The sequence below is a fragment of the Agelaius tricolor genome, unplaced genomic scaffold (genome assembly GCF_023055355.1).
Source record: "Agelaius tricolor isolate 1412-34295 unplaced genomic scaffold, bAgeTri1.0.p SCAF_9, whole genome shotgun sequence".
Taxonomy (NCBI): Eukaryota; Metazoa; Chordata; class Aves; order Passeriformes; family Icteridae; genus Agelaius; species Agelaius tricolor.
The window spans coordinates 39,874,657-39,899,493 of record NW_027269269.1 but is presented as its reverse complement, the minus strand read 5'-3'; the positions used below and the strand labels follow the sequence as shown (position 1 = coordinate 39,899,493).

At 38.6% G+C, this 24,837-nt stretch overlaps 1 protein-coding gene across 14 annotated transcripts in view; it reads right to left on the bottom strand.

Annotated features, from left to right (window-relative positions):
- Positions 1 to 24,837, bottom strand: part of ROBO2 (roundabout guidance receptor 2) — a 1,036,281-nt gene that overhangs the window by 101,665 nt on the left and 909,779 nt on the right. For all 14 annotated transcript variants that reach the window (XM_071433684.1, XM_071433685.1, XM_071433686.1 and 11 more), the window contains 4 exons: positions 23,939 to 24,066; positions 20,714 to 20,725; positions 6,583 to 6,707; positions 2,188 to 2,359 (listed from right to left, as the gene is read on the bottom strand). In XM_071433684.1, coding sequence (XP_071289785.1) covers positions 2,188 to 2,359; positions 6,583 to 6,707; positions 20,714 to 20,725; positions 23,939 to 24,066 — 437 coding nt within the window. The remainder of the gene's footprint in view (positions 1 to 2,187; positions 2,360 to 6,582; positions 6,708 to 20,713; positions 20,726 to 23,938; positions 24,067 to 24,837) is intronic.

Genomic DNA, 24,837 nt, shown 5'->3' with positions numbered 1-24,837 from the left:
GCTTAAGCATATAGCTAGCACGCACAGTGTTTATCTTTTATTATATTCTTAAAACTATTAAATTAGATTTCCCTGCTGATAAAAGTCATTAGCTCCCATAACTTCTGCTCAGCATCAACCAAAACAGATTATTTAGACATTTATGGTTAACTTCCTAACTAAAAGCAATTAAAAAAAATATCTGTGATCTAATGGTACATTTATTCACATAATCTCAGCTCCATAATGTTGTTTTGGCACTTTTCTTCTGACCTCACCCGCCCTTTGACTCCGGGATGAAATGGTATTTCTATAAAGCAATCTTGTATTATTTCATAATGATCATGCTGACAGGGGGTTCTGGAAAGCATTTGAGGAAGGCAGGCCCTGCACTCCTTGAGAGCATTAGCTGGTGGCTCTGCTGCTCTCAGGCTATGTGGAATGCACGCAGCCTTTAATCAGAATTACCCAGAGATGAGCTTGACTTTCAGCAGGGACACTTTCCCTTGGCTTTCCAAACAAACTAATGAAAATTCCAAAGGGATCAATTAGGATTTATTTTTTTCCCCACACAAGAAATAGATAAAGGTGGATCAAAGCCCTTGGCTGTCAAAAGGAAGAATTTCTCATCACTAGCATCCTTGAACCTGATTTGATCCGCTCAGCGCCTGTTCCTGTAAATCTGTGCAGCATCAGCAGGTGTGACCATTTAACAGCTCAATGTCCTCCCAGCCAATGTTGGTGTGTTCTATTTATTCCAATCACAGTCATGGCCCTGAATCAGGCAGCACTATGGACAGATATTAAAAAATATTGCCTTTCCATTCCTTTTAAATGACCTTTTAATCTACATTTAAATTTGAATTGAATGAAAATGCATCATTTTGTCATAGACCATGAGAGGAAGGACTTAAAGACATTGCAGAGCAAAGCCAAGTCTTTAGTCTCCAGGAACTACAGAAAAGCAGTATGCTTAAAGAGATGCAAGGATAAGGCAGAAATTATTTCCCCTTGTCATAAAAATATAGGCAGCTTTTGGAAAACAAAGAAAAGGCATCAAATTAATGCTCAAACCTCTATAATATGAGCCTGAACCTCTCTACCTGTCACTTGTGATGAATATGCTCTTGTGAAAAGGCAGATTATTCAAAATTAGACATCTTTTCAAACTTTCATGGTGCAGGCAGGTCTCTAAGGGAACAGTAAAAGTAGACCTCTGCATATAACAACAGTTTTAATGGCAAAAATTCATCAAAGTCTGTCAGGAGATATTTAATGTGTCAGTTAAGATAAGGAATAATGATGCTGGGGAATGCCACTGTCTCTGAGTATAAGAGGGATTCTCTTGTTTTCTTTGCTAACATGAAAGGATGCAAACTGCCTTCTATCCACAATAAGATGAAGAGGGATATCAACAGGATTCCTGACATATGAAAAGGATTCATGTTTGTAGATGGGAAACCTCAAGGCAGGATGAATATCAAACCCAAAAATTTGAAATGAAAGGCATCAAAACAGACCACATTATTCTTTTCCTTCCCTGAAAACTCTTCTCTATCCAAGACCACATTATTCTTTTCCTTCCCTGAAAACTCTTCTCTATCCATGGATTTTCATGACTTTTTTTCACACCTACTCCTACTGAGGCATTCTTGGAACACAGCTCTGAGGCTGGTGCTTTATTCATGGAGGGACTAAAGGGCTACATGCTGTAGGCAGTCTAAACCTATGGTACTCCACCACCTCCAGAGCAACTGTGTTCATTTAATTGAGCTAAGGACACATTACCTACATGTCTAAGATAGGACTGGGGACTGGTAGAAATGGAGGTACATTTCTTTGCACTTCAGTTCACTGCTTTAATTACAAACCTATTCATTCGCCATTTTTTGGGGTGTTATTTTTTTCCAGACCTATCTTAGCTCTAGCAAACCAAGCAGCTTCATTCCTCACCAAACCTATTCTAAGCTGGTGTGTCCCTTTTTTCCATTGTTAACAAACTTCCAGAAAGCAAGTAAAAGGCAAACTAGACTTTGATGCCTTTTTTTACTCTATAGGCAAATACAGAGACCTTTTCTCACTTTATTTCCTATAGAAAATTGTCCATTTACTTGGATGATTTATGTGATCTCATACGCCTTTATTTACACTGCTTTTAATGTACTTTTGACAGGAAAAAAAAAACAATAGGAATTTCTAAGAGCTCACCATCAGTAACCTCCAGCTGAGCCTTTGCTAAAATGCTTCCAGCAACCGTCAGTGCTTGACAGATGTAGTAGCCTGCATCAGACCTCTGGATGTTGGTAATGGTGAGGTCCCCAGTTGGTGACACTGAATATCTGCTGTTGGGCTGCAGAGGCTGGTTTGGGAAGAGTAGGTTCTGCAAAGACAATTCATCTCACATCAATTCAAAACACAAAAGCACCACTTTTCCTTCAGCTACAGAGACAATGATTTTTCCTTAAAAGTACTATAAATAATCGAGGACAAAAAGTAAGAGTGGTTCTGACTTTATGAACACATAGAGCTGCTTTCCCTGCCTTGGGCAACTCACAGTTTAAATTAGAAACAGCCTTTTGACAGCTCACAGCGCTGTGTTCTGACTGGGGTGTAGGCAAGGAGACATTTCCCAACAATCACACTTGAGTGATTTATATTTGTGACACATTCATCTTCAGTCTGAATGCAATTGTAATAATATACTCAGCTATCAAACCAGAAGGACATCACACTACAGCAAACACTAGAAAACTAGCAGCAAGCATTGAATCCTGGAGACCTGAGGGAACAGATCACCATTGTTTGGCTATGAAAATGTTCTGAGAAAAGGAGAAAGTAAGAGCATGGCACATAAGTAAAGCTGGGAGGAAGGTAGAAGCATGTCATGAAGTAGGAGAAGCTGGCAGAGCATGAGAGTTTAAAGGAGAAGTAAAAGGAAATTAAAACTGTGATAAACCAAAAGAGAAATGCAGCATAGAGCCTGGAGGGTGAATAGAAAGGGTATTAATCTGATGTGGAAATCATCAGAGAGAAAAAAATAATTTCATGTAGGATAAGATATCAGTTAGCACAAAACAGGGAGATTAGTTTTTGCCTTTGGGCTGGATTGGAGAAAAGAGAGATGTCAATAATAATAACTGGAATGGCTCTAGTAGTCATTGCATATGATGAAGGACTGAGTGAATCAATACCACAGACCCAAAAAGGTTTTAGTGGTGAGAGCTGTGTTTTCAAGGAAAAAGTTATACCCTCTGGCACAGCTCTTGTGAATAAATAAGAACAGGAAAAGGAAGGCAATGTAAAGAAAAAGGTCAGCAGTGTTGCCCAATGAGACAGAAAGGAGAACAGCTTAAACAATAATTAAGCAACAGTAATTCCAGTAAAATAGGGTCTGGATTTTATGTCAACTCAACAAGATTCTATGAAAAGTTTGCATCAGAAATACCCCTAAACACTGTTACCATGCTGTGATAAGCTTTCAGTCATTACTGCAGCACTGTCTAGCTCTGCTGTGCTTTCTAATGATGACTCCCTACCAACTTTTAAGCTTGTCTGTATTGACTAAAAAAAAAATATCTAAAAGTGTGGAGTAGAGTATTAAATGAATTTTCTGCATATCTGTTTCTTCTGAAACAGGCTTTGATGGTTTACAAAAACTATTTGCAACTGATAAGCAACAAACTGCTTAAGAAACAAGTAAGAATTCAAGTAAGAAACAAATTTTATTTTTAAGTGAAACTCATGCCTTTATCTCTATGGTTTTGGCAGCAAAAGGAAAGAGATATGCTTTAAATAAGATCCAACATTCCAAGTATCCTTATAATTGTATTAACATACTGGGTTACTCATTACACAAGGCTTTTCTTTTGCTGCCTTTCAATAGCAATGTTTGAGAAATTTATAACAGCAAATGTTTCCTCAAAAATCAATATTCACCCAGTAAACATGCCAGATAATATGGAAAAAAAGTGTTAAAATTCCGAAACAATTTGAGGTTATAAGACTAAGTGGGTCTCAAATAATTGCCCTGTTTTCTGAACTACCTTGAAACATTCAGAATAATTTTTACCTGGCACAAGATACCTACTGCATGAGGGTATTATGTAAATATTATGACAAAGAGGAGAAATTTGACGTAGCTGGCCTTGACTTCATTTATCCCTCATTATGTAAAGTGTAAAAACAAGCTGAATGTAAAAGACAAGGATTAAGCTCCTAATTCTTAAGAGAAAAACAGCCAAGAACCCTCTTTATAATTTCATTAAAAAGGGGAATCAATCCTTGTTTATATCTTCAGTATGGGCTTCTCTGTTCTGCAAAGCTACCATGTCTCAGTGAATATTCCACACATCAGGAGGAGTTCACCAGTCTCAGAACTCCTCCCTTCAAAGACCAGAAACTATGAACTATAACTTGTTCTAAATTCCAGTACAACCCCTTTTTAAACGCTTTTCACATTTTCACTAGTTTTAATTAGCTGTTGGGCTGCTCATCTGGGCACAATGGTGGCATGCTGGGCTGCAAACAGAGGGACCAAAGCCATCCCTGATATAGTAAGACTGAATTTATCTCAAGGAAGAATTTAATCCAGGGAGTCTAAAGGTTACACACGCCCTGCCCTCGCACATATCATCAGCAAGCGGCTGTTGGGCTCTGGGGAAAAGGCTACCAAGCACAAAGGACCAGCTGTTTATACACAGGCTGGCACAAAAAATTACTCAGGAGGGAACAGCTCCCCTCCCTTCCAGCTGGTTGTGCTCAAAAATGCAGGATCAAGAAATGGATTCATAACCAGAAATGCCCTACAATTACTGGAGTGGGATAACGTGACTGTATAGCATTACTTTGAACACTGGAAGTGATGCTGCAAGCAGTCCCCCTAAAAGCAGAAACAGCATTGTAGAGACAAGCAACAATTAATAGCTAGGAAGCAAAGGTGAAAAATCCTGTGATTTGGCAAAATTCCATTCTCCATTGCTATGATGCTATACACTGTGGAAACTCACTCACTCTGTGGCATCTCACTGCAAAATATGGCAAGTTATACACTGAGATGGCAACCCCAGCCTGTGTTACTTCACTGATGATCAATTAAGATTAACATGAGAATGTTGTAAACTACATTGAGCCATGTTTCAAGGTTTGATTATAAACCTTGCAAGTATCAATTTTTATGTTGCATTCATTTGCCAAAAAAGTCTATTCTAACCCTTAGGGATCTGGTTCTCAATATGGTAAATAATTTTCCAGGTTTGTAATTAAGCAGCTTCAACATTGTACAATCAGTAGGTAATAACATTCAATTAAAGACACAAGATGCATTTTCACCTTAAAATGTTTTTACCCTTGAAGTGATACAAATGGAAGAGGATAAAATAGAGTATTAACACTTTTCAATTACGCTAAATGACTTTAATCCTGAAAATGATGTCCTACTTTAATTAGAAGCTCTTCTCTTTATTACAGCATGATGGATGTCCACTTTATTAGATTCAAGTGTGACACTATAAGCTCACTTTACATAAACATTACCATGTTATTAAAATGCTCTACAAGGAAGGGGTTTGAAATGTTTGCTAGCACATCAGTACTTCCTACTTTAATTTCAATATGCTATTCTACCTTCCCCTTGGAAAAATTGTCACCTTAGTGAGATTCTCAATACTGTGTTTACCAGGATGTAATCCTTGGAGGCTAGATCTAAATTTCTCTAAATATTACACTGAGAGATACCCACTGAAGGTTAAGCTTGCACTCAGACAATAAAATAATCACACCCATAAAGTAATCGTTTTGTGTCTTTGTAAGCCATCAAGACAGCAGAGCACAAAATGCTGTCAGCCTGGTCCTGCCATTCTGGACCAGTTTTCTGATCTCCTGAGAAGGTGAAGCAGAAGCAGGTGGGGCAGAGAAGGAGATCTATGGTTCAGCTCTTTATTTCACCTTTTACCTGAGCTGGTACACACAATGCCTCCAGTAAAGAAATGTGGCATCACATTCAGATACTAAGCTATAAAGTTAGTAGTATGGGCTGATGGCAGTGCCAATCAATTTCTGCCTCACAAATTTTGCCTTTAAAGAGAATCAGGTAAATTTTTCCAAACCAGATCTGGAAATTTCTTGAGACAATTTTATTGAAGAAAGCATCTGTGTGTTCAAAACCTTTATCTGTAAGCTCTATGAGAAAATGCCAATGCAAATCAGCTTGCTGGATACATTTTGCTTGATCATGTCTAGACAGGTTGTGAACTGTAATTACTAGCTCTGATTAGTTCAAAATTGAGTCATACCTTTTTTTATCTGCTGTGCCTGTCTCACCCACCTGTTTGTTGGGGGCTTCAGAACAAAAAAAAATTGTTTCTTTCTACTCATCTATACAGTGCGTAGCACAGGTTTCAACAACTTAAATGGCCTTTGTGTTCTTCAGAAAATTAAAAAAAAATAGTGACACAAATTTCAGTAGAGAATAGCGACAATTTAAAAAGACAAATTTCTGTGAAAGATGAAAAGAACTGTGAAAGATAATGTAAAGAATTTTCCCTAAAATTTAACAATATAACTATTTAGAAAGACTTGAAAGACTTAAAGGTGCTTGCAACTTACCTGACTTCCTTCTTTTTGCCAGAAAACAGCTGGCTGGGGATTTCCTTTAGTTTCACAAGGAAAAGTCACAGTTCGACCCTGGGCTACAATCTGGTCTCGTGGTCTCACCACAAACTGTGGGGGAGCTACAAGGTAAGAAAAACCATGGTGTAAGTTTAGCTTATTTTGCAAGGGAGAGAAAGGGAATATTGAAGGAAAAAGACAACATTATGGAGATTTATGTCAGAGGACATGACACCAGAAACATTCATTAGTATAGACAGAATTAATATATAAACAGAAACAACAACAGCGACAGAGAGCAGCAATATATGTATGTGACATCCTTAGGTATTAAAAAAAATTAAAAAAGGAAAGAAACATTACAACCATACATGCTAGAGTCAATTCTGACAACATTAAATGCTAAAGAGCAGGAGTCAGGTGTTTCTATTGCTGAGTCTGGATGTAGTCTACCTTTGCTCTGGGAAGGTATCAGCACCCTCAGATCCTCTCACTCTTCACAGAGCTTGCTGGAGCTATTGTGTATTGCAAGGTATGAATTAGGATAAACAGACTGCCTTTCTTAATCTGCCTCTCTGGACTTTTAAAAATGATCGAGAAAGGAGAGGAAGGTCTGGATGACAGCAAAAGAACCCAAGTTCACGAGCTCCCTTACTCCTCTTAGAAGCAGTATGGTCAAGAATGGTGTGGGGAGGAGGACTTGCTGTAAAAAGAATTGTTGCTAAAAGAACATGAACTTGGCAAATCCAGGTTTCGGCTAGTTTAAAGAGTAGAGAGAAGCAAAAGTTGAAGAGTTGATGTGGAGAGGTGAGTGGTGAGTAAGAAGGAATAGGTATTTCAGGAGGTAAGGAAGACACAAGGAAAAGAAAAAAAGGAGACTGGAGTTAAAACAAGAAAGAAGAAGCAGGACTGGCAATGTTTTCAAGTCGCTGGCATTAACAGTGTTCAGTCGTAGGGGACCAGGAAGCACAGTCAGAAGTGAATAATTTCTAAGAGAGGGGCATAGTTTGACTGTCTGGAGGGTAATGGTGGAGAATAGAGAGTCAATGCTTGGAAATGTGAAGGTAGAGAAAAGGTGCTAATGAGTAGAAAGAGAAGGGGGAAGAAGTGTTAGAGGATTTGAGATAAACTTGAAATCAGTAACTATGTTGAGAAAGATGTAGAAGTAAAGCAAATGATTTTTCTGTGTGGGACATGAAAACTCTCTACTCTTGGTTCACCACTGGAATTCACTGGGATTTGTACTCTTTTGCATATTTTAAAAATGTAAGCCATCTCCAAATATTCTTATCAAAAGACTAGCTAACTTCTGGGGCAGGCTGAAGCAGGGAAAAAAAACCACAAAAGAAACTCAAACCCCTCAACCCACCCTTGTTTTCTTCTATTCCACTATTGGTTTTGTGGGTGTGCAGAGGGATGGTTTAGGAACACTAAGCTTTCAGGTAAACAGAATTTAAGTGTTTTAGAAAACCGTATTTTCAGCATTATAATTACAAACTATTTAATTAGGCACGAAGAGCAATCAAGACCCAGCTTCCGATTACACCTGCTGACAGCACAGACACAAACCTGCTAACTGCACAGAAATGTGAGCAGACCTGATGCTCTTGAAACACACTTTGCAGTTATCTCATGAGGTACTTCCCAAGGCTTTACAGATCAGCAGGAGTCTAAAGAGCATCAGTTGAGTAGTGCTGGCACTCTTAGAACAAGAACTGTAAAGCACTTAATAAACATGAATCACAATCAGTTTAGAAGGTAGAGGGTATTTTATTCTGCCTCACACTCCTAAAGAGAGGTTTGGGCCTCTCTGGAGAGAAATGTCCACCTCTTCTTCCACCTTAGGAGGTGTTAATCTCATGAACAGGCAGGACTAAGGGTGAGGTGCCCTCTTGCTGCCTGTTTACAGCCGCGTGTTTTGATGTTTCTGTAAGGTGTTGCTAAACATTCTCTAGGAACTGAACTCATGCTACACCACTCCTCAGGTGCTGAGCTACAATGAGTTTCTTGGGTTTCCCTCACCTTGTTTCACCCAGCATATCCATTGTGCAACCCCCACAGGTGCCAGGAAGGGACAGTGTTTGGGTGGCCCCAAGACCACAATCTTCCTATGGTGCCTAAAAACCTGGTGCCACAAGCCCATCCCATAGATCTATCCTAAGCAGGATGGATGGCTAAATTCACTCCTTAGGCTTGCTTGGTGCCCTGGGAGGTGCACAGACAGTGCTCCCAGACAGCTCAACAGAAGCAGGAAGGGCATGGCATTTCCATGGGACATGCCTGTCCTTCCAATCATGTAACCGAGTAAATGCAAGGGAGGCAAGTTTAAAGGTTCATCTGAAACACCCTCACACACACAGATCTCTGCTGGAAATCCATAACTCAGAGCTCTAAACAGATACCACACAACTGAATTTGTCACTGTAGCAGACCTTCCAAGGATCAAATTAAGGTAATTTGGTAGTCAAGGAACAATAAAAAAAGAAAAAAAACACACCCTGGTTTCTACCTAGTTTCCAGTTTTTGACCTGTTCCTAGTTTTCAACATCTCTCACTTTCCTGAGAGCAGAAGAAATTCCTCTTTTTTTTTTTTTTTTCCCCCCCAGTCAGACAAGGAAAATAAACCTGTAGCTCTGACATGGACTGACCTTGCTGCTCTATTCTCTCCCTGCCACACACCAAGTCCTCTCCAACATTTGACCACACTGCATGAGAAGATATTTAGCTTCACAGTTACTAGGTCAGGCTTTCTAAGGACTCCAGCAAACAATCACATAGTTATGCAACAATATCTTTTCTAGCTTTGCTCTGTAGCCCTGATTAATAGAAATTCACTATAAAAATAAATGAATCAGAGCTTTTACTCACATTAAATAGAGCACAAAACCAGCTCCTTCAGCCAAACTATTTAGGACCATATTTTAAAAGATATGAAAAACATTACTTTTCAAAACAAAATTATTTTGCAAAACTAAAATTTTGCATGCATTTAAAAAAAAGTATTCAAAGATGGAGTTATATAATTAAGGAAGTCTTCATTTTGTTATAGTTTGTTGTCATATTCAGCTATAGCTCTGTTTACAGACAGCCTCTGATAAAAATACCATTGTTTACAGCATTTAAAGACTGTTTTCACCACATCAGTTTTATCTGTCAATTTCTAGTTGAACTTGAAAACTGAAAGTAACAGCTAATAATTGCAGGAGTAATTCTTGGTCAAATGTAACTACCCAAACACTGTGACTGTCATTATCCCCAGGGAGTGCAGCATGACCCCGCTCAGAGACAGCCAGGCTTCTTTGACAGAATAAGCACTTGTGTTCTTCCATTTTCCTACAAAGAGAGCTCATTATGTTCACATATGGATGCTGTTTATAAATACAGACAAATATTATTACTTTCATTCTGCAGAAGGGTTAAGTGAGATCACGACTTGCTCCAAGCCCGGCTTCAGTGGAACATTGGGCAAAATTTATTCAAGCCATTATTGCTGCTTTCAAAGTAGGTGAATTTCTAAAACCTTCTGAAAATGTACAGTTAGAGAAGTAACAGCAGGCTTGATATGCTTCAGCTGTTAAAGTTATGGGGTACTTTAATGCTTAGCTCAAACTAAACATTAAGATCATTAGAAGGATCTATTGAAAAAACTTATGAAGCAGCAACCTGAGTGTTGTGCCTATCAGAATATTAGTTTTTACTATTTCAGATGTAACATAAACTGGATTGGAAGAAGCAGAGTGGAAAACCTCCTGCTTAACTGACATCTGAAAGTCAAAGACAGTGGCTCTAAAATGAAACATATTGCTTGGATTCCAGCAGACTAGCAAAAACATGGGAAGGAAAAGAACAATTAAGATTACAGACCCAATATACTTCTATTGAAAATGCCTTTCCTTTTTTTTTTTTTTTTGAGAAATTTAAATAGTACACAGTAAATTAGATTTGATTTTTGGCAAATTATGCTTTGATACTGCATTCAGCAAGCGCTGGCTTCAATCAATGTCACACTAGAGCTCTGTTATGCTAATAGATGATATGGAAATCAGATGGTTGAACATGAATAGAAAGCACAGGCCATGTACGAGGGGGCTTTGAGATGAGGGGATGGGGGGACCCTAAGGTTAATCACATCATGTTCAGAACTGTTTTTACAGCACAGAACAGTATTTGACTGCAGGAACTAAAATGGAGATAGAAAAGCATGAGCAGTAGTTATGTTGTTCAAAATGGGAAGAGTGCATTCTGTTGTACTCTTTTAGAATGTTGGTGGTTTGTGCACGATATTTTGAATTGATATTTTATGCTGTTAATAAATGTATATGAACGTAGCCTCTGCTCTGGTGTTAAAGAGTTTTAAAAAATAACAACCAAAAAAAAAAAAAACCAACTAAAAAAGCTGCATATTACTTCAAAGGGATTTTTCAACTCTACTCCAATCTTAATATTTAGCAGAATCTCTAATCTGATAGGATGGATTTCATGCATTTCTTCTTAGTACTGCTGCTGAATACTAAAGGTTATACTGAGTCAACAGGAGCTGATAAAGCTGCTGATGCAGAAAAGCTTGACTGAGACAGAAAGTTCATCCCCTTGTAGGTGAACTCTGGTCATCAGATAAGAAATGTGGCAGAAGACTCAGAAGGGGAGGGGAAATTTAATATATAAAAATGTGAATTCATAGCAATAAAGTCCATTGATCCCATATCAAGTACTAGCAACATTTTTTTCCAGTGACAATTTTCCCAACTGATCTTGTGATTTGGAGTTGACATGGAATTCAGTGATCCTACTGAATTTTATTTTCGTAATTTTAGGAATTTTATTATCGTAACTTGCTCACAGTACCTTCCCCAGACCAGAAGCCCTTGGATTCATACATTATATTGGTGATTTTAATTAAAAGCAGATATTGTAGCAAGTTTTTTTCTAATATTTCTACTGCAACAGACAGGATCAATGAACGAAGGCAAATTGTAGGAAGTTCAACAAAGCCAAATTCTGGATCCTGTACTTGAGTCACAACAACCCCAGGCAGTGCTACAGGCTTAGGGGAGAGTAGCTGGAAATCTTCCCAGCAGGAAAGGACATGGAGGTGCTGGTCAGCAGTGGCTGAACATGAGCCAGCAGTGCCCAGGTGGACAAGAGGGCCAATGGCACCTGGCCTGGATCAGCAGTGCTGTGGCAGCAGGACCAGGGCAGGGACTGTGCCCTGTGCTGGGCACTGCTGAGGTCACACCTCAGTCTTGTGCTGTTTTGGGTCCCTCACTGCAAGAGAACATTGAGGGGCTGGAGGGTGTCCAGAGAAGGGAACAGAGCTGGGGAAGGGTCTGGAGCACAAATCTGATGAGGAGCAGCTGAGGGAAGTGGGGGTGTTTAGCCTGGAGAAAAGGAGGCTTGGGGACACCTTATTGCTCTCTACAGCTCCCTGACAGGAGGGTGTAGCCAGGTGGGGTTGGTCTCCCAGATAAGAAATGACAAGCCTAGAGGAAACGGCCCCCAGCAATGCTGGAGGGGCTTTAGATTGGGTTTCAGAAAAAAAATTTTCACCAAAAAGATTGTCAGGCAGTGGAGCAGGCTGTCCAGGGAGGTGGTAGAATCACTATCCTTGGAAATATTTAAAAGATCTTGAATGTCTTTTCAAAGCAAAAAAATTCTATGATTCCACCAGGGAATATGAGAATTGATGCAAACCTCACTAAACCTGGTAGAAATTCTCCTTTTGGCTTACATGGACTTTGGATCAAATCCATTGGAAAAAAAAAGTATTACAGGAAATGAGTGACAGCAAAAAATTTCAAGGGCTTAAATTACAGAATTGACAACCTTTAATTACAACTAATTTCAGTTGATAGTGAACTGCACATGAAATTCATCATGGAGATTACTTAGGCAAGCTAAAGTGATAAAGAGGAGGGCTTCATTTTGAACTGGAATTATCATCCATTGATATATTCCTGTGACTGATTCAATGGGGGCAAGGGGAAAGACACTGACTTGTAAATATTCTTAGCAAAATTCAGATAATGGTAGGGGAAAAGGTCTCTGAGGAGCAAGTAGAAACACACTGGCTAGTAAAGTAGCAAGATTCTGTAATACTCAGCTCTGCTTCCAGCAGGGAAGAGACAGCAGGCAAACCTAAGATTTCCACCTACACACTCTTTTTCAGCATTGAATATCTGCAGCCATCAATTAATTTCATTTGAACAATCAAGGTTACATCTGGTACAATACTCAGCCACTCTGTCTGGAGCTAGGAGAGTCAGCTGGGTGACAAGATAATGTTGCCTTCCCCAAGCTGCTTTTTTACTTTGGAATACCCATCAAATCTTTTGCAAAGACTTGGAGCTGGTATCTCAGTGCTCCTCTCAAATCTTTACTGCAGTGACAATATTCCAGCAGCACCCTCAGCTGCACTTGATGCACATGGATGCTTTAAGAGATCAAACTCCATTCCACTCTTCCAAGTACAAATCAAGACTTGCCCCAAGAAATTTACACAGAGAACAGGAGAAGCCCACAGAGCTCCATGCAAAGTAAAATGTATTTTCAAAAGGAAGGTAACCCCTGACACCATCTATGGAATAGAACTGCTTATCTGTAGGACTGCTTTGCTGGTTCATCTGTGGACTGCTTTGCTGGTTCCTGATACCAGCTTAGACAATTGAAGGCAATAGAGGAACTCTTAAATTAAAAAAAAAAATCTTCCACCTTTCTGTGTCATTGGTTAAATTTGCTGGCGGATGTTGAAATTTTAGATGATTTTGTGATACAAATACAAAATAACATTGTAAGATTCTATTTATACACTTTGTAAGGATGCTTAGCATGATCTGCCAAGAAGTGCAGATACCAAAGTCTAGAAATTTTGAAAGACCTTTTGCAAGGCTACTATTGCTGATGGAGTAAATAGAGGAAAAGAAAATAGGTGCAGCCTCAAACTCCAGAAACCTGGGCTGATTCAGCAGTTCTTCCCTCAAATGTTCAGATCTTCTTAATGGGTACTGAAAGTGATGTGTGGTTGTTAGGACACAAAGTTATTAGTGCATTATCAGCTGTGACTATTGATAAATCAAGGGTGTAGCCTCTGACACAGGAGCCATTACAGAAGACTGAGAGGATGACAGCTTAGGCCTATTACTAAATCAGATCTTTCTTATCAAGGATAAACTAATGGAAGCTAAGGATAATAATTCTCTTTAAAGAGAAAAGATATCTCAATCTTATTGTGCTCCAATGATTAGGTGTGCTCACACACAGGGAAGGCAGTAACTTTTTAGCACTCCAGTTACAACTGAGTTACCTGGAAAATGAATCTCCTCTCGTATTCTGCTATTCCCTAGGCTGTATGAGAGGAGTAGCCTTTGAAACAGATGCATAAATCTCATTTGGTAGATGATTTTTGTTTTGGTTTGTTGGTTTGTTTGTTTTTTTAACTATGTCTTTTTACTTGTGCATTTATAGTATTCTCTGTCTTTCATGATTTCTTCTTCAGGTGAATAGTTCTGCCACAAAAATGAAGAATGGGTAGGTTGTGGGGATAACAAGAGATTTGAAGCCCACTGCTATACCCATTACATTATTTTAAAATCACATGTGTGGAGGGGGTGCTTGGTTTGGAGTCTTCTGGAAAGCAGCTTCCCATAACCTAGGGAAGCCTGGACAATCCATGGCTTGGATACCACCTTTAACATTGACACTGCTTCCAAATTAGTTCCCATGTGTCCTGCAACAACAGGTCAAACACACAAAGGCAGAAGCACAACTGGGGAGAACTTTTGGCAGGTTGAAGGAGAGGAAACACTGGGGAAGAAGAATCAGAGCAAGAGGGAGACAGCAGGGGGAATTATGACCAGGGCCAGTCCTTCTCTATGTGTCCTTCACACTGCTGTTGTCTCATGGAAACTGAGAAACTCCTTTTGTTCTGGTTTGTTGCTGTTTTCAGATGAACCATGTGTAAACACAGCATTGTGAAAAGAGCACACTTTGATCATTTGAGAATGCTAAACCTCCTTTCATGCTAATTGTTCTAATTTTCAATTTAAATTCAGGTTCTGAATTTCACATATAACAACATTTTTATCCTTCAGTTGCTCTGAGACACTGAAGCAGATAATCTCTTAAAGCATGGAAGCATAAGCATTTTTTCCTTCTTTGCAAGAGGTGAAAGAAGTCTAGAGAATCAATAAATAAAAACTGCTTACTGTCCAAAATATTTTGATACACAGAATCTCTCTTTCATCCCTGGATGACCCAAAAGAATGAAGTGGGATAAATCTGTATGGTGGAAAAAAAAGATTTTTTCTTCATTCTTCCCTAGGACTAATGTCAATTAAAAAATACACTGAGAATAATTATTAAAAAAATTTCAAGTCTGCCTCCTACATAGCCAAAAAGAAAGGTATCTACTTTCCACTCCCCCATCCTGTTTTCCAGTGCTCTGAATTCAGGAACAGCTCTTTTCCTGGGTTCCTCCTCCTCTTTGTTTTACAGTGCATTTAAATATTCAGTTTAAACATCAGTCCTAATTTTATCCCAGCACTAGACTGTAGACTATTCTTATTCAGTCATACAGCTCTATTTTATTTTATACCTTGTCCAATCACCTCTTTTAAGCAGCCCTGGAATTTTCAGAAGCATTCAGATGCTACTGAAAAATCCTATCTAGAAAGTTTTTCATTTAGCTTTGGTGCACATAAAGGAAGGGAGCAAAGGTTCTGCCCAATAACTTCCATTACTCAGGACTTGCTCTACTTTAGACAATGCTTTGTAATTTTTTGCTTTTTCCCAAGTGCCTGAGATTCAAGATGCACCTTTTGCTCAGATCACATAGAAAAGAGGTGCTCTTCTAGAACCTTAACACTTTATCCTGCTTGGTTTTTCAAACTGTACCCTCAGGGGATGGCTTGTGCTGCTCTTAGACTTATTTAGACTTATTTCTGTGAGTTTACCAAACAAAACAGATTATACCAACAGAAAGACACGCAAAATGCCTTGATTCCTTTTTTCCAGGGGAGATAGGAGGATGGTTTGTGGGCAATATGCTTAAAAAGGAAAAGCACAGCCCTTGCTGATACAGTAGGATTTCATCAAAATAATGAGTGTAATCTGGTTAGCTCCTTCAAAGAGACAAACTCACATGCTGCAGAGAAGAGCTAAGGAATTGATGAGAAGGGTAAAGAGCCCAGATGGGCTCACAGGCTACATCTGCAGTGAGGAAGGTGACAAATTCCTGGTTTGTTCACCCTTGAGAATAAAGAGGGCTGAGAGGAGATACTCTACTCAATTTGGGACACTGTTAAACGAAAAGAGAAAAAGGAGAGAGGAAGAAAAATGACTATTTATTCTGACTGACAATGTTAACACTGAAGGAATAGGGCACACAGTAGTTTTACTGTTGAGTAACACTGAGATCACATCCAAGCTGTAAATTGGATGGCAGCAATAGAGCAAAGAAAGTAAAGGGAGAAGTGAATAGATTATTGTATTGATTTCCACATTCCTCTTGAAGGAAAGGTAACCAATTTCTCCTTATACTGAAAGGAAGGGAAAAGCTTGGGGAGAGCAACACATCAACAGACCTTTATTGTACACTAATCTTCAAAGACTTATGGATATACTCAGAACTCAGAAGCCAAAGAAATAGGAAAACAATTCCCACTGATTTGAGCATGTTTTGAGAAACTTTGAAAGTTAAAAAATAAAAGTTATGCATTAAACTTCCTAAAACTTCCCCAAGCTAGAGGTCAGCAATTAAAAAAAAATTAAAATAATGGGACTCTTGATCCCTTCAGTGATTGAACTTAAGGCAAAGTAGATATGCTAAGGACTTCAAGATTTTTAGAGTGGCATTTATAGGCTACAAAAAATTGTAACAAGTCAGCTCCATATTTTAATCTCTTACTGGTATAAGAAGCAATCTGAATTTCATTCTACAGCAACCTTTTAAATCTGAAGAATTTCTGACTTTTTAAAAAATAATGATGTCTTACTCTTGCCCAGTGTCCACTGTTGTCCTTACCCTCTCCCAAAAATTTCTGTAAGAGGTACCAGACAGGCAAGATAGCACATTTTGATATAAATTTGAGATTTCTGCCACTGAAAGATGGCATTGTAGCACCAAGCATGATGTCATCTCTCCTGTCACACACCAATCCACATTACTGATATTTTATAAATCCTTGGTGTCTCAAGTGAAGGTGATATCTTCATGAATGTAATAAAAATAAAAGCATTCACTGTATATAGACTTTCCCTGCAAGAGTCAGATTGAAGAAGAATAAAGAGAATTATTTCTCACTTGCCAATCTGAACCATCTGAGCAATGTCACAAAACCTAATACAACCTTCTCTAAAATACAGCCCTTTCTATTGTTTTTCATGCTGCATCACTCTTAACAGACCATTCAGTCATGCCACACTGATTTATGTAATGAAAACTTCCCAGCTCAGATTGAAATGCATCATACAGTCATTTTGCACTTAAATGCCAACAGACTGCATTTAACTAATGGGAAATTTGGAAAATTCAGGGCAGGTGTCTTAGCTGTCTCTTCACCATCATGACAGAGTTTAGTTTTTGCACTTAGTCTCCCTTTAGTCCCTTAGCTAAGTTCAAGTACTTCACTTCTATCCTGGTGGCAAAAATACCCAGGTGTTTCCTGCAAGTCTCTTCTTTTTGAAATTATGAGCCACAGCACATGAACAAAAGACTAAGTAAACTTGACTTGCTGCAAAGCAACTGACATACAAAGAGCTGTATTTTCACTTGGACTTAGTTGGAATTATTTTGCAAACTGAGTGGTACTCTGTCACCTGACTGACTTTTTGCATTATTAATAAAAAAGTAACTGGGATATCAGACAGATCTTCATAGATATTCCATTTCAAGGTCCTCCCTCTCAAAGCAGTACAGCAACTGTCTTTGAAAAGAAGGTCACTGTTACTGAAACTTTTGGGCTCTTCCCAACTATTGTGCTTCTTTCAGCAGCCATACTCCTGCCCAACTGCCAGAAGAAATACAGCAGAATGCAAAAATGGGAAAAATTCTAACTTGCTCATATGGAAAATCTACCTAATGAGTGAAATAACTGTAGAAATGGTCTAAATAGGGATAAATATCTTGTTTCCTAAACCCATCTGTTGTAAATCCTGTCAGAAATCTTTTCAAAAGGTTATAAATAATCTATTCTAGAAACAGGCAACACATTTATTCCTAGAAGCAAATTCAAACATGATGAGTAATCTGGCACAGAGCTTCTAAATTCACCAGCTGCCACCCACCTCGGGCAGCACCATACCTCATTTTATCTGTATGAACCATTTGTTAATAAGTGCTTGAACCCAAGATGGTCATTGGTAACTCCTGAATTTTCCACTCAAGCTGAAATTAGAATAAAAATATCACACCTAACAGAGTACAAATATTTGAATCAGGCAAAAACTGACTAGAAAATGAAGATTATTCTGTCTGCAACAATAAATACAAATCTAAATAATTTAAAATGTAGTTCTCTACTCTTCATTGGAAAAAAGAAAAAGTTTGGTCTTAGTTAAAACCTAATAAAGACAAAATATTGAATTGGAGAACCGTGATGGAAGATAACTCCAGATAACTCTCTGGAGTCATGAAAAAAATTTTACAATTTTAAGTGCTCCCCTGCTAACATATACATAAATATACAAATATACTTCTGTTAAAATGTCATCCTCCTAGAAAGTTGTGAGCTAATCACATGAAGCAGTGTTTTCTTTAGCTTCCTTTAGGTAAGGAGAGGTATTTTTGCTCTTTATTCCAGTTAAATTCCTGAACAAAAAGATGCTACAGGATTTGACTCCCTGTGCTTGTTAAATGACAATTTTAACAGATGACTGCTTGGGATTCTTGGTGGAGAGGGAAGTTACTTTGGTTTGTCTTACCAGACTTCAAATTTAAAAAAACCAGGATGGGTAGCCACCTTATGTGCCTAGTCGTGAGTGAAATAGAGCTGTGAACTGCAGAAATTAGTTTTATCTCAGGTACTTAAGCAAAAAACCCTATACAGGTAGACACTATCACTGTCTTTCTACAGGTACAGGATCAGATAAAAGTGACTGACTGATCTGCTTATACACAGCAATCCCCACATACACTTGTTGGGAATTCTGTGTGAAACATCTTCAGAATTAGACTTATTTACTCAACAGTCCTTTCACAAGTCACAAAGATAATCACTAAATTAAATAATTTGATACGGACCATATGCCCTATAGTAATTATTTCAACATCAACCATTCTAATTTTAGTTTCCTAAATAAATTCTGCAGAAGGATAAATTTCTTGTCTTTCTGTTGTTCTCTTTCAACAAAATAAAATAGCCTAGGCAGGGAATATGTGGAATTGACCACTGCATGACCACACAATCATATATTTGGACATAAAGTAACTTGAGACCAAGATCTGCTATATAAGCTTTGGAGATGGAATCAGGGATGACTCAATGGCCTGAAAAAATTTAAAAAAGAATCAGTGCTCTGAAATGAGACAGTATCAGCACTGCTGAAACCTATCATTTTCTTGTGAATCTCCAGTCATTTATTTTATGTAGTTTTCACAGAGCTTGAAACAGTTTCCACTTTATGATTTTTTTTCCTTGCCTGTCTTTTAAGAGTCAGCAAAGTAAAAAACAGTATCTACAAGCAACTTGTAATCTAGTGGCATTTCTTAGTACATGAAGAAGCACACTAAATATTCACACCACATTTTCTAAGCACAGGTGAATTTTCTCCTGAGTTTACTGCAGTTTTACACTTCTGCAGCTCCTGGGAATGAATTCCTTGAGAACGAGCCTAATGCCAAAACAATACAGCAGAGATTGGATTTAAAGCTTGCTATCAAAATCCCAAATGGAGAAGAGCAAATTTCTATTCTGCACAGGGAATTCTCCAGGTGTGGATAAGCCATGCTGTGACTGTGGAGGTATTTGGCTTGGTTCCATGGATGTCAGTTCAAGCAAGTCAATAAGATGGGATCACCCAAGTTCTGGAAGCAGAGGCCTAACCTGGATTTTATCTTTAAATTACTCCAATCGTTCTTCCTCCAAACTTAGAACAGTGAAGAGCTGAGATGAATTCAAACTCATAAACTTTAGTCAAACACATATCCAACAAAAGTTTTGACTAAGTAAATAAAGACTGAACCCCTCATCAGTCTCCATAAACACCAGTACTGACTTTTTACACTAAGCCAAAAAAATCAGAGTTACCATATTATTATTCTAAAAGATACATTAAAATACAAACTACAAATATCAGAGGAGCAATGCAGCTCACTAAACTAAATCCTTGTAGGCACAGAGTAAATATTCATGAAAGAAAATTGAATCGTACATTTGGGATATTTCTGAACACCAGAAGTGAATTTCAGCTACTGACAGTTGCAAATTTTCCATTATCCTTAGTAAGATTTTTATGCATTTACACAATTTCAAAGGCACAGGAAATAATAAAATTTTCGGTGTGGGGATTTAAAACCTAGAGGTTGTCTTCCTCAGGACTTGCTATTCAAAACAGCCTGCATCCTATACAGTGCACTCCAAACTGCACCAAAGAGCAGAAATCAGTGATGAACTCCCTCAGCAAGCACAGAAATCTACTCCATCCCCTCCTCAATTTCAGGACTTCTTCATTTCAGAGCTCTTGGAACGATACGATACAAGAAAGACGGGACATGCAAAGCCTGTGCTTTTTCTGCTGTGCAGGAAAAGCAGAATGAGCTGATTGTTTAGGGCCTGGGAGAAGCTCACCAAAGTCAACACAACCCTTTCTGTTGATTTCAGTGGCTTTTACACCAGGCTCAAAACCAGACCAAAAAAACCATCTAAATGGGTGATTGAGGCTTGGTATCGGCACTCCCACCCCGTTTCACCGACTGGGACTCGCTGGTGATTTGGCAAACGTGCTTGTACACGACACAGCAGGAAATACAACGTTTGGGAAAAGCACTTTGGCAGACAAAACCGCTTGCCTGGTGTTAGACAGGTACAGCTGTTAAGCGCTGGCTGCTTATTCCAGCCAGTGAAATGCTGTTGCAAATGAAAGATGAAGCATTGCATGAAGCCATGCCAAAATGGATAGAAGGATGGTTACTTACCAACGGGGCGAGCTGTTGACATTACAATGGTGTAGTGAGAACATAAAAAGGAAATTAAAAAAAGAAAAGAATATCTGTCAGAATGCATGACGTGTAATGTTACTTTCCACTATGGATACTACCATGATTGCTAACCCCTCAAATGGCAGCCTAAGTCAAATGTTGGCTGCTGTTATTGTTTAGTCACGTGCCACTATCATCCCATTTACTTGAGCACAGCATCTGAACAAGCTGACTGGAACCATTCTCTGAGAAACATTTTTATTATCTTCGCATGCCATCATCAAGTATCATTGTTAATGCCTGATAAAAGAAAAATTGCATTGCATTAGCACAAACTTTTAGATCCCAATGAACACATCAATTTAAGTCTCACGCTGCCTAATGTCATGCAAGGCATTTGCTATCTGAGTCAAATACCAAATGAATTTTAAGCATGACCAGTCAGTACAGCAGTAAGGGCTACAGAAAGCCCAGGACAGTATTTCTTATTCAATAATGGGCATGAAAGCTTACAGCACAGTGCTTTTTCATCACTGACAGTGCTGATGAAAATATAACAAATGGGCTGAAATGGCCACAGGGGCTTCAACCCAGAACCTCCCAAATCACTGCTTAGGTAACTTCTACTTCCTAAAACATTGCTGTTAAATGATTGACAGGTTAATACTGTTTCAGGCTGATACAGAGATTGAAAGTTGCTGCTGCAACAAGTGATTTCTTGGTTATAGAACAGCCCTTCATTATACTTGTGCTGGGGAAGAGAGCTGTCAGTCCCTCTGCTAATAAAATACAGACATCTCTTTCAGAAGAGCTGAAAATTTGGACATAAAATTGACTCCAGGTTGCATCTGTGTAGGCAAAGCTTCCCTTTTTTTATCAGCAGCAATAATTACATATTTCTGAGCAACGACACAATTTTGTTTTAAATTTATTTTTAAGAAGATTACCAGCCCCTGTGGGCAGGCTAGGGCCAAATGTAAGACATGCAAATTTAGAGGTAACAGAGCTTGTGAAGGCCTTCTTATTTCTCAAGCTTTCCATGGCTCTGTACCCATTTCATTTAACTATGCCAAGTCTGCTGCCATTCTCACCCATGATATAAAGAACACTTTTTGGCTTCCAGTGTTATGGATGTTTTCCTTCTTCTGCAGAAAGATGAGGTATAAAATTAACATCTTTCCAAGACAGAACGTGGAGTCTGGGCCACAGAACTCGGATTCTGTTGTTGTTTGTGACAGTGTAATGCAACTTTCCTGACTGCATCCCCATCCTCTGTTTTAAGAAGATGGAGCTATGAATGAGGGGGCTAAGGATTACAGGGCTGTTGTCAGGTGTGCAGGTCCTTGGACCTGCAAGGTCCAAGAGAAGCTCAGGGTAAATTTTGAAACACTAAGTGGTTTTTACACGACATGGTAAAACCAGTGTCAGACAACACTGTTAATTAAGAATTCAGAATTAAGGCTTTCCTTAATTAAGAAGCCCATTGTTCATCACCCTTTTAAAGTCAATGGGAGATTTCCCACTCCTTTGTTTTCACTAAATTCAGAGTAACAGCTTTCTCCAATGAATTTCTTGTTTTTTCTCATTTTCTGTCATACCCTGAACATATAGAATGCTCCTTATATCATGGCCTTCTTTGTATTGAATAAACATTATGTATTGTACTGTAAATGACAAACCCAGAGGGAAAAATACACAAGATAATGAAATTATGCTTTTACTGGGGGAAAATCGATTAAATTACACATTTCCTTGAGGTTTTTTTCCCTTTAATTTCATTGGGTTCAAGCTTCAGTGATTTCAAAGGATTCTTTTGCTGGGTTCTTGCTATTGTTTACATTAAAAGTCAGGGTAGCAAATCCAAAAGGCTTGCTCCAGTAATGTGCAGAGTGGACACAGTTCTAGGAGTGTTTAAAAGCCAGGGAATTGGTTACCAGAATTACTGGACACTGCAATACTGCCTGTGACAAAGGAACAGAGTGAGACTGTTTCTGGGAGTTGGCTGTGGTGACTAATTTTCCCATATTACAAAAGGGAAGAGCAATCTCTCACACACCTATTTCTTTAACTCAAAATGGGAAGAGCCATATTGTCACTTACAGTCTAAAGTGAACACTGAGGTAATATTTCAACAGATTATCACAATGCTCTCTTTTCTTTGTTACATACTACCCTACAAAGCCACTCAGTGGCTTTTTTTTTTTTTCCTTTGAATTCAGCAAATTAAACTGAACTGTGTCCATGCATTAAATGGATGGAAATGGAAGCTGGCCTCTTGGGTCAGTTGACCCCAGTTCTAATAAAGCAATCCATTGAGACTTTGAACATTTGATTTAATGTGTATGAAAAGAGGAGGACAGATAAAGCTAAAAATGTTTTTATTAACCTTTCACAGCTCTACTGAAAACCGTCAGCATGCACCACTAAACTGTGAAATAGTGTCTGCCTGATATCTATTGTGCCAAATTGCTGCTTATCTTTTGGAATGCAGTAATAACTATTATATTCTATTTACTCAAATAGAAATATTAGCTTACAAACTTTTTCTCTCCCTATAATCTTTAGCATGTCTATATGTACTGTCACGAAAGATATTTTGGGCATTCATTATTCCACCAGCCTTAAAACCTCCTTACCAAATCAAAGAGCAGCACATAAACAGTGAGTGGATACTAGAGACCACAAATATTTTAGGAGAGAATAATTAGTCTTTACCTTGTAATACTTACACAATTTAATTAGGATTTTCTCTTTCCTTTGGCTATGGTTTATTTTTTGGATAAAGGGTAGTGATGGAGAGCTCAATTATGGCAGAGCTAATCCCATAATAATATTATCTGTATTATGTTTGTCATTAATAAATACAGTTACGCTACTCGTTGTACTTAGAGAAAGAAACGTGACTAACAGCCTGAGCTGATGGCTCACATATTCATGTCTATGCCCACAGTTATGTAGTGCTTGCTTATGCATATATGCATCTGCTTTTCAATAAAAACACCTTGGGACAGGACTTTAACTGCAGGGGGATCCTATCCCGCTGAAATCAATTAAAATTCCGCACGAGCTATCAGCAGGACCAGGAATTCACCTGTGCTGTAAATCAGTGCAGCAGCAAAGGGTGTGTGGAGCCCCAACAAGGGCAGGGAAGGATGTGGCCCATCTCATCAGAAAGCAATTATCCCTGCAGGACACAGAGGCTGCCCCTGAGGGAGCACTCACCTCGCACGGTGAGCGTAGCAGAGGCTTCCACCTTGCCCACGCGGTTCTCGGCGATGCAGGTGTAGGTTCCTTCGTCGCTGCTCACGGCTTTCTTGATGCGCAGGGTGTAGTCGTCCTTGATGTCGTACCTGTGTCACAGCAAGAGAGGGAAAACTCTTTTTGTGGGCAGCAGACACGGACAAAAGCTGTCACCTGGAAAATGCCAGCCTGAATCTATCTTGGAGCCAACTTGGGAAGATAAATTATTATCCAGCATGAGATAATTCCACGAAGCATTAATCTCCGTGACATTTTTATTGCGCTCTGCATTAGTTAGAAACTTTACATAAAATTAGTATTGCTATGTTCAGTATTGGGGCTTTATTAATAATAGCATTCACTTTGTCCTTAATCTACAGCAATAAGATAAAATTAAGGTATCAGACATCAGTTATCAATACATGACAGCTCAGGTTTATCATGCCTTTAACGGTGTGAGCTACACGTTTTACCTTTTGCTGATTTGGAAATTTCCTTTTATATACAGTTTTCCCCTACAGCAGCAATCCCCTAGGGAACAGTGAGCATGTTGGTAGGATCTCACACTACCCAATTGCAAACAATAAAAAATATACTCAAGCTCTGGAAGGTGACATTTATTGAAGAGGCACATTAAGGCAGATATATCAATTTCACAGAAATACAACAAAACAATTCAATAAAGGTGGACAATGACATTTTCTCTTTCTTAAAAGAAATTAGAAACAATTCAATTTGTGCTTTGTCCATTCCTTTGTTTCTACTGTTGAAAAAATTCTAAAACTTTAAGTTTTATACCTGAGGATATATAAAACTTACTTAATGCAACATACTCCAGTATGTAGTGAACGTGTATTCTCAAGGCACTTAGACTGATTATA